The sequence below is a fragment of the Colias croceus genome, chromosome 15, assembly GCF_905220415.1.
Source record: "Colias croceus chromosome 15, ilColCroc2.1".
NCBI lineage: Eukaryota > Metazoa > Arthropoda > Insecta > Lepidoptera > Pieridae > Colias > Colias croceus.
The window spans coordinates 5,935,333-5,946,157 of record NC_059551.1 but is presented as its reverse complement, the minus strand read 5'-3'; the positions used below and the strand labels follow the sequence as shown (position 1 = coordinate 5,946,157).

Below are 10,825 nucleotides of genomic sequence, written 5' to 3'. Positions count from 1 at the left end.
GAGAGCAGTCATCAGATATTCAGAGTGAAATTATGTAATATCTTAAAGGTGTACATAGAAAATTTAACTTATAGAAACATGCCTTTATCTTACAAAAAAAAACATGAATTCGTAGCGTATGTTTTGGTCCATTAATAATACATTATTACGATATTTGAATTAGCAACACATTCGTACTTGTGAAACATGTTTTCATCGTTATCAGAGTATGTCGTAATAATTGCAAAGCGACGGAAAAACGCCACTAAGTACAATTTCCATCCGCATTACCGGCAATTTCTATTGGTTTGGATTGTTGCCAAACAATACAAGCCTTCTAACGCTATTCATTAATTTTGGAAACTAAGGCAGTTATTACCTCATTGCTAGAGACCATTCTTGGAGCGTATTCACCTTTCAACATATCTGAGTAAGTGTTCTTTATTATGCATAAAAAACGAGTTCAAATCTAGCTCAATCATTATATTGTAGGTATTTAACAAAAAACGCTTCAATTCTCAAATGAACTCCGAAGTCCGAGAGATGGCGTTCAGTATATTCGGAGCCACGACTGCAGTGGGGCTGGGTACCGCAAAACGGTTGCTGACATAACAGTTGAAGTCAATAATTTATGTAACTGTAACATGATATACCTACTATGTAAGAGTGAATATTGTTATTTGATAACGTTATTCACTTTTTCTGCAACGCTCTCGTGTTGTACTGTCGTGTCCGCAGCGTGGCGTTGAAACGACAACGTAGGTAAACGATTGACCAAGCACGCCAGCCCCGACAACTTGCCGCAACATTCTTAGCGTAAAAGTTACCGTGAATGGTTTACTCTATGTAATTTGCGATGTTCGAGTTGCTGTTTTACAAGTTTTCCTAACGATTAATATAGTGCGAACGACTTAGGTTACCCATATACGATTATAACGAAAGTGATGATGTGTGTTACTGATATTCGACTGCTCCGACGGTACTTTTTAGTGCTTGTAAAATACGCGCACGGCGCGAACATTAGTCAGTGAAGAGGTGATTTTGCAAAGGTTTTAATACTAAAGGTGAGTTTTATAAAGTGAAGTTGTTTGTTTACAAACCATACAGGTAAAAGGACGATAAAAATTTTAAGAAATTATCATGTTAATAAAATTGTTATTCGTTACTAGGGCAATAATATTCTGCACATACAATAAGTAACACTGCTGAATAAAAATATCGAAACGGATATATTCGGCCTTGATTTATTTTTTATCTTACAATTATTAGTATCACAATTATAATTGAATGTTGTGGTTGTGGCTTCTAGAATGCTACAGAAATCTCGTTATAATATTATTAGCTACAATTACTTACCACATTATCCACAATATATCTTAGTACTTTAATCTCACCTTCGTTAAGGATTGTGCAAGATTGTGTCTTTAAGTAAAGATTTTCTTATTTGCTTGTAGAAAGAAATAAATATTTTTCAAGATTTTTATACTTATAGAGGTATAACTAAGTAGGTACCTAGGCTTTTATTTAAACTAAAGACACTTCAAACGTAAATTATTTATTAAAATATGTTTAAATAAATTGTTATTATATTAATGTAGGTAACTACTTAGATAATATAACTACATATTCATAATGGAAATTTATGTTGATATATTTAGAATTTAATCAAATACCTAGGTAACTAGGTATGTATTGTAAAAATGATATTTGTAGTACTTATTAGCATTAATCTAAGCAGATGACAAAAAGTAGGTAGATAGTAAAATAAATTTACAAACAAGAAAATATATATGCACAGTTGCACACACATCAGAACTCGATAATCTATTCCTAAGAAATGCTGTTGTTGGATTAAATTGAAAATTTTAAAAACTAGCTGATGCGACGCGCGACTTGTCTTCGCGCGTTTTCTTTTTTTTTACAATTTTTGCGCAAATTTCTTTTTTCTTTCATAAGACCCTTCTCCTGATAACGAAAACATCAAAATAAAATTACCTACCTACTTCTCGAAATTGGTCGCTGTTTACCTACGCGACACCAAGACCGAGAGAAATAGAGTATGTAGAGATATCTAATACTTACGAAAAAACACGGCTTCATCAACATTTATTTGGAAAAAGTATAGACCAAAATGAAATAGGATCTTTTCTTTATTTAGATTTTTATTTAATTAGGACTTATATTTAAATGAAACTAGAGTACATAATATTGCTAGTAGGTAGGTACAACTACTACCTACGTAAATTATTAGTATGATGCAGACCAAAGATAAAACAGAAATTCATCGTAATTAATGGGAACAAGAGACAGTTCTGCTGTTTATGGCAATGCGTTTAACAATATAATAATATATAATAACTTTACGCAATTGTAATTATTAGATAAAGAACTCGCAGATTGCTTAATTAGAGTTTCGCTCAATTAACATGCTTTCAGTACATACCTATACTTACTACTATACAACTTTTAATAAGAGGTTCTATTATTCCAATATAAATAAATATCGTTTTTGTATACAGTCTTGATAAATATGTAGTAAGTTTTCAGTGAAAGCAATCAATAATTAATATAGTTACAAATGTAATTTACCTAATCAGTATGCAGAATGATTAACAGATATGCTAAAATATAACACGAAGCAGTCTATATTTATATAACTTTTGTTACATCGACTTTCCTTTCAATGTAACAAAGGCACATTTTGTATAATACCACAAATAATGTAGCAACTAGCACAAAATATTTTTATGCTTTGGTTACCTCATTCAAAAAAATCGTACCGATGCTTTGACAAGGTTAAAAGGTCACTGCAGGAAATTCCATCTTCAAAATATCAATTTTCTTTCTCTATGGTTTTTAATTTTTATAGAACCAGTTTTGTTTATAATTTTTGAACAAATCATCGATATAAATTATTCCTGTCTCTATTCCTAGTGTAGAGCCCGGTATAGAGTACCTAGAGGCTAGAGGTTGTTATTACAAATTAGTAATTACCAAAAAATGAATTTATCTTACGTCCTAAAAGTTTATTCCTGACCCCAGTGGCTATAGTACATTACTATTATTTTTAAAAATAAAAAATAAAATAATAAAAATAAAAATCATTTATTGAGTAACAATACATTGACATAAAATATACAAACTCGACGATCGCCTCAACTAGGTATAAACCTGTGCTAGAGACGACCGACGTCTTCCACATTAGACTTAGCCATAGAGTATTGTGTGTAAAAGCTTAGTCATAATAAATTATATTTCCTCCTGACGAGTGAAGTAGATTTCTCTGTTTGTTAGCAATTACAGTGACTAGGCGTTCTAGGCTACACTGACGGAGAGATTTTCTTTCTCAGTAAAATTGAGTTGCTTATGAAAAACTTGTTGAACTGAATACCTATAAGCTTTCGTCCCGAAGAAATTTCTACTGGGAAGCATCTCCTTACTTGTTTAAATGTTTTTATAACGGTGTTTCTATTTATAAGGTACCTACTCCCATCTGATAAATATACGTAGGTATAGGTAGTGAAATAAAAACTCACAAAATATTTATAATGTATGGAAGCATATACAGATACATAGTATATATCTGTCAACTGTGGCTTAACTCTCCTTTCGTCTTGATGAATAATTAACAAATTGATGTAGATATTATTTATATATAAAAAACAAAAATAAGCCTCGCATAAATTAAATTTATATTTTTTACAAACAATGGGAATTATAATAATAAACAAACCATTACAAACTTTAAGCAAATTTCAGAAACAAATGTTATAAATCATTCTAAGTCATTGTATACAGAAAATCTTGCAATTTCTGTGAGAAACAGTTCTTACAGCTATTGTGTAACGAAATAAAGTGTTGAAACATTTTGTTGAAACAGCCAACAATACGCATTGGTTACACTGCGTTTTGTGTACATTAGGTATTAGTTATGTTTATAATGAAAAACGATTCGCTTTAGACAATTATGTTAGCGTGTGACAAATTTTTTTTAGGTACTGCTGAAATGTTGTAAGGCAGGAAAAATAGTCAGTCGTAAGTCATAACTCGCAGTATCATATTCACGATCTTAGTGTGTGATCTACTTTTTAATTATTTATACTTCTTTCCTTTGTAGAAGTTATTATTAATTAAATATTAACTAAACAAAATAATTGGTTGTGCTAGTTTACAATGTCGAAACAAATAATAACTGCTGAAGGTAAGACCTTGAAATTTTCGGTACGTTAAACTACGATTGTCTGTGCAAGACGCAATAACTACCAAGAAATTATTATAAATAGCAACGTCACGGTTTGGTAGAATAAAATGAAAATTTTAACAATTTTTTACCAAACAGCTTTTCTATTTGATAAAAAAGCCAATGGAATTTCCTTTGACATACGAATACGGGATACCAAGCAGTTATTAACCAGATTAGGGATAATGAAAATAGCCTATGTTACTGGGGTCGATTAATTTAAATATTACTAAACAAAAAAACGAAAATTTTCCGATAAAGTTAGTTATGATAACTTTACAGGTAGATTAATAACTACCCACATATTATTAAAGTGAATAAAGTCTTTCAATACTAGTGGTCCGCCCCGGGCCCCGGCTTCGCCCGTGGTACATATTTCGCAATAAAAGGTAGCCTATGTCCTTTCTCGGGTATCAAAATATCTCCATACCAAATTTCATGCAAATTGGTTCAGTAGTTTAGGCGTGATTGAGTAACAGACAGACAGATACTTATTATACTTTCGCATTTATAATTTTAATATGGACTAGCTTCCGCCCGCGACTCCGTCCGAGCGGATGTCGGTCTTCGCGTGGATGGTTTATATTTTCTCCATTTTGATTGGTCAGAAATCGGCTAGGCCTATAATAATACGCAACGTGTGTTCGAGGTTCTACAGAACAACGTCTATGGATAAAACTGAAAAATTAGGATTACTTTTTTTCTACGTATTTTTCCAGGATAAAAAGTATCCCATTTTACGCCCAGGATAATAAGGTGTAATTATACCAAGTTTCATCGAAATCGAACCATTAGTTTTCACGTGATGTCTTCACATACAGACAGACAGACAGACAAAAAATTTTTAATCACATATTTGGGTTTGGTCGATCCAGTAACACACATCCAAATGCTATTTACTTTTTCAATATTTTCAATGTACAGAATTGACCCTTCTACAGATTTATTATATGTATACGTATAGATTTTCCTACTCTGATTAAATGGGTTAACCCGTTCCCTACGGCGCATCAGGTTCGCGCAGTCATAGGTATAAAAATTTTAATGTAGGTAATCGACCCGCGATGCAACTAACCCCCAAATGCATTTCAAAATACAAGCGAAATTTAGGTTCTATAATTTATATTAATGTTTTTTTTTTTAATTGCATTAAAAACTAAAAACTATAAAATTGAAATAATATGTATAGGTATTATATTATGCAGTTTGTAGACTAATATAATACGACTGAAAAAAACATTGGAGCTCTAAAGATTATGAAAATTCAATTAAATGTTAAAGCCCTCATATTTTTATCTAATGTAAAATTACATTCTTACATACATGAAACCAAAGTCGCGGCCGCGGCGCGGGCGTCCAAATACCTAGGTAAATATTAAATACTAGCTGCTCCGCGCGGTTTCACCACCGTGGCTCCACTCCTGTTGCCCGTAGCGTGATGAAATATAGCCTATAACCTTCCTCGATAAATGGGCTATCTAACACCGAAATAATTTTTCAAATCGGACCAGTAGTTCCCGAGATTAGTGCGTTCAAACAAACAAACAAACTCTTCAGCTTTATAATATTAGTATAGTACAGTAGTGGCATTGTTGAGTTAATAGCTATTTCAGAAATTTTATCGCAAGCAATAAGCATTTCTGATCAATCGGAATCTGCATTTTCTAGAATTCTTATAATTCTTATTTACTTCTGCGCAGATTTGAGCCAGGGCTAAATAAATTTTTCCTATGTTTACAAAAAAAGAGATGGTAATAATATTGTTAAATCTCTCTTTAAGCTATTAAGAATATCTCCATGCTGTATTTCTTACTGTATTTAAATTTTAAATTATGAGACACCTTTATTTTGAGCCGCTTAATAATAATTAACGATGGGTAAAAATAATATATTGTTATTCCTGATGTTGCTTTTTATGCTATGTTATTAAAAAAAAATTATTAGTTGTGTAGGTACTTGATTTTAAATAAATATAATTTTTAATTATCTATATAGAACATGAATTTTCATTTCGATATTCATATTTTATCTGTGATTGATTCGTTTGTTTTGCTTTGCGTTTGCAAAACGTGACTTCAATTTAATTAGCACTTGTTTTTCAGAACACTTCGTCAATGAGAACTAATAAAGAAAATGATGAACAGAAATACTAGTAGGAGGATTGCAGAATTCCAGGACGAGGTTTACAGCGCGGGAAATATCATAGGGAATTTCCGACGAGCTTCATCACTGCGGCTGCGCGGTGAAAAAATGGTGCAGCGCTCACCTTTACTTACAAGGAAATACATTCCAGTAATCACGGAAAACATAAATCAAAAACAACGGAACGATGGCTCTCGTTTACCAGAGCCAAGCCATCGTCCTCGAAGTCAAGTAAGTTTTGCAATTAGGTACCTACTGAAACAATATGGTATCGACTCTGCCACTTTGCGTAAACGTGTCAACCCGCTGAAAACAAGCAAACGCGATGGGTTTATTGACATGTTGACACACTTTTCAGCCTGAATAGTTTAACAGTAAAAATAATTCTTTATTTAAAATACCTACCTATGTTTTTAAATTTATTTTGAATCAAATAGATTGTTATCTATCATCTTCAATACCTTATTTTTTTTTTTCAGTCATTTAATGCCAACACGCAAGGTAGACCTAAAAAATCTTGTTTAAAAATACAGGAATGTATGGACAGGAAAATGAGTATGACAGATTCTGCCCATACCCCACCGGGCTCCCCGGAAGATCTGCCCGACGACGAGTCTCTCCACAGCTATGGTAGCGCAGCCACAGCGGCTTCAGTAGATGCAGGCTATGCACCATTCAATGGTACAACATTTAGTGGAAGGTCCATGCGTTACGTGTTGCACTGTTCCTCACACGCCGGCCTTGCAGGAGAGGAATATCTTACACCAACACAACGCGCACAAAAACAGATTCGTCGTCTGAAAAGTCTACTTACCCAGGCAAAAAAGGATTTGGAGAAAAAAGATAGTGAAATATTCCAGCTCACAAAAGAGGTTGTGGAACTACGTCTGTACAAAGCATCAATATTTTCACCTGATGAAAAGTCCAACTCGAGCGAGATTGTCACTATAAGGGAGAACAATGATGAGGCTTCTATTGAAGAGCAAAGTATTAAATTCAAAGATCAATGTAGATCCTATGATGTGACAGACAGTCCTTTGTTCAAAGATCGGACACCTACCCGAAGCCGAAATGAAATGCAAGGATCCTTTACTGATTCTGGTCACTTTGATGATCTCACTAACTCATCATTGCATTCTAAGGAATCCGTTCACATGCTGACACATGATGCTTCCTGCATGACTGAAGCAGTTGACAGCGATGAAGAAAGAAGAAATTTAATATCATTCTATGAGAAAAAAGTAGAAGATGTCATGCGTGCACATGTGGGGGAGACACAAGAAATGAAGAAGGCCCATAATGACAAAGTTGAAGCATTACTTCAGAAATTATCAGATGTGAATACGAGATACTGTGAATTGTTACCTAATTATGAGCAAGCTAAAGAGAGAATACACGTTTTAGAGAAGCAGTTGGAGGAAGCCAGTCGACAGCTGCAGGATGAAGAGAATAGACAGCGTGCTATGTACCTTCAAATGTATAACAAAGGATTGGAGGCTGCTAAATTTGATTTGGAGAAGGTATATTCATTTTTCTAATATAATTATGTATTCTTTTAATTTTTAATTTATGTTTTCCATAATTCAACATATTTTCAGGAAGGTGAACAGGAGGGATCTCAGAGTCAGATGAGTCGGGTATCAGTAGAGGAATTGCTAGAGCAGCTACAAATAACACAGACGGAGCTTGAGAACGTCCGAGTATGTTATGTCCTTACTAACTTATCATATATTGCTAATCCTATCAATTCCTGTTTCATTTTCTTACAATATAATTCAAACTTCTAACAATCGCATTTACAGAATGTTCCAACATTAACCTATGAGGTCATGTATCATTTATCACCCCTTAATTTTCATTGAGAGTTGAATGTCTCAGTAGGAACTCCTCATCAATATAATACAGCCAGTAGATGCAAATAACAGGACCCGCTTTAAAATGTAGTGAATTACAGGACACAGCATTCACATCGGACAGAACAGCAAAGTCACAAGTACTTCTAAGTGCAAAGGAGGCTGTTTCTTTATGGGTCCTAGGAGCTCGAAAGGTTGGATTCATAGAGAGAGTACAATGGAACAAGATTCTTTGTCTACTTATGTTTTATCTCGCTTCAGCACATTAGTACATCTGCCCTTGTTTTTTTTTTACTTGTTTCGCAGACTTAATTGGGACACAGTGCAGAATTAATTTGTGTCTAATTACAACTGTTATTTTAAATGTACTTATGATTTATATTAACTACTTTTATTGGGAAATTTTTATGTTATTATTATGCCTAAATTGTGAATAATAACAATAAATCAAACTGTAGATACAGGTAGCACTAACTCATTATGCTTTATCCTTTAAATTCCTTAGATTGTATAAATTAATTTTTAATTTAGCTTCTGCATGTTTTTTTATTTGAAACAGCCTCTTTTGGTTATTGGGTACTGGTGAAATTGGAAGGTATAATTTAGTTTTAGCAAGTTAATGTAGAGTTGTATAGTTTTGTTATTTAAGTTTAATTACTCAAGTATGATGACTGAAATTCCCCTAATTTAGTAATTTAATAATAAGTAAAAGTAGATAACCTTCAATTAGTATCCATTATGTGTAGTGTGCATTGAGATAATATTACTACGTATGGAGGAGACACCACAAACAAAATCTGTGCGCCAGTTTTTTGCTCTAAGTTTTAATAATTATTATCTAGTTAGGTACTTACCGATGAAAGTTATTCCTTTGCACTCTTCTGTATTATTTGTGCAATATAGTAACACACACGAAGGCATATTTGATGCGTTCCACTTTAAAACAAATAAAAAATGAGCGTGCAGTTAAGCCATACGGCTTATGGTGAGCGGAACATAAGTGATGTAGGCGGTGTCGTCTCCATATGTATATCTCAATGGTAGTGTGATGTTTTTATGTTTGTTAGTGTTTGTTTTATTTTCAGTCCTCATCAGTAAATTCATAAGTGGTGCATTAACACATGATTAACACTTTAGATAATTTTTGTGACCTTTTGTAGTTTTATAGTAGTTTGTATTTACTGTTAACATAAGATAACTTATACTTATCCCCTTTTTCATAGGCCATGTACCGCCGAATTGTCGAGTCTCAGAAAGGCAGCAAGAGCAACGTCGACCCCGAAGTTACGCTACAGTTCCTGAAATCGGCGATTTATTACTTCCTCACTGACCCAGAGAACCACCAAGGACATCTTAATGCAATTGAAAATATTCTAGGGTTCACGGAGGCTGAGAAAACGAACATACGCAAGGCCAGAACGACATAGAGACTGCAATCAAGTGTGATATTCAACGTAGATAAATTAATTTTATTTGCTACTTAGCATAATTTTGCATGTTGCAAATATTAGCATAATTACTTAATAGACAGTTCCGTACACATAGTGTACTAAAAGCACTTAAACGTTTTAAGATTAAATTTGTGTTCTAAGAAATAGTATTATACACAGAGTATTGTATAAGTTCTATCTAGTTCTACATCTGTTTTCTTCACTCAGTGCTTGTGAATCGATTATCGAATTTATATTTTGTTTGTGATTATTAGTTAAGCGCCAAAGAAAAACATTCCTATAATTTATGTTGTGCAATTTTGACTTAGTTTTAAGTGTAAAGAGAAGCTGAAATCATGGAAGCTACATGACAATATTGATGTTATCATTTTTAGATCTCTTCTTTTACTCTGTTTTTTAATTTTTATTTTTATTATTTTGTTACTGTTGTTTATGCATGCGTGTTTTTGTTTAAAATTATGTTGAAACATCGAATTTTATTTTAACCTGAGTAAATGGGAAGATAAATTCTAAGCGAGGATATTATTTATTACATAGGTAGCTATTATTTTATTTAAATTATAGTACGCCGTCCGCACCGTTATATAATTTATCTTCTTTGTGTTACTGAATCGGTACCTATCTAGTTTTTTTCTTGCCACTTCGAAAGCTGCGCCTGTGATTAGTCTGCATAATATAGCATTGCATAATAAAATATTATTTTATGTTGTTCTTTTTATTACAAATTTTAATTAAGGATTAATAAGATTGTTTCTCTTCAATTTGAAATTCTTAGTGACAACATTGGTCTAAGTATTATTATCATATTCACATCACATAAACTTTATTATGAACTGTTGTTCTATGCGTGTCAAATTGATGAGATTTTTATTAGGTTGTTGTAAACTTAAAACAAGCAAATTAAATAAATGATTTTGCATCTCATATTTAATTGCGAATATTTTTAGATTTAGAAATATATTGTACCTTATAACTTATACTGTAGGTACATAATTATAGTATTTATTCACTGTTTGTACATAGTAGGTACTTGATGACATGACGACTGTGACTGCTGCTTTTATTGGGTTTGAATGAATAAACGGTGAATAATAAATTTCTTTTTCGTCTTAACTGTTGTTTTCTTTATCAACCCTTATAGATTACCTCAATATAAATGA

General features: G+C 32.7%; 1 protein-coding gene across 2 annotated transcripts; it reads left to right on the top strand.

The window, feature by feature from the left end:
• The first annotated feature begins 567 nt into the window (after positions 1-567).
• Positions 568-10,778, top strand: LOC123697989 (protein quick-to-court). Of its 2 annotated transcripts, XM_045644579.1 has the most exons (6): positions 568-1,043; positions 6,322-6,592; positions 6,841-7,881; positions 7,960-8,061; positions 8,316-8,408; positions 9,438-10,778. In XM_045644579.1, exons 2-6 carry the CDS (start codon positions 6,353-6,355, stop codon positions 9,639-9,641), a joined length of 1,680 nt encoding a protein of 559 aa, XP_045500535.1. In that variant the 5' UTR covers positions 568-1,043; positions 6,322-6,352; the 3' UTR covers positions 9,642-10,778. The 2 variants fall into 2 exon arrangements, with proteins under 2 accessions (XP_045500535.1, XP_045500536.1); XM_045644580.1 differs by lacking the exon at positions 8,316-8,408.
• Positions 10,779-10,825: the final 47 nt, after the last annotated feature.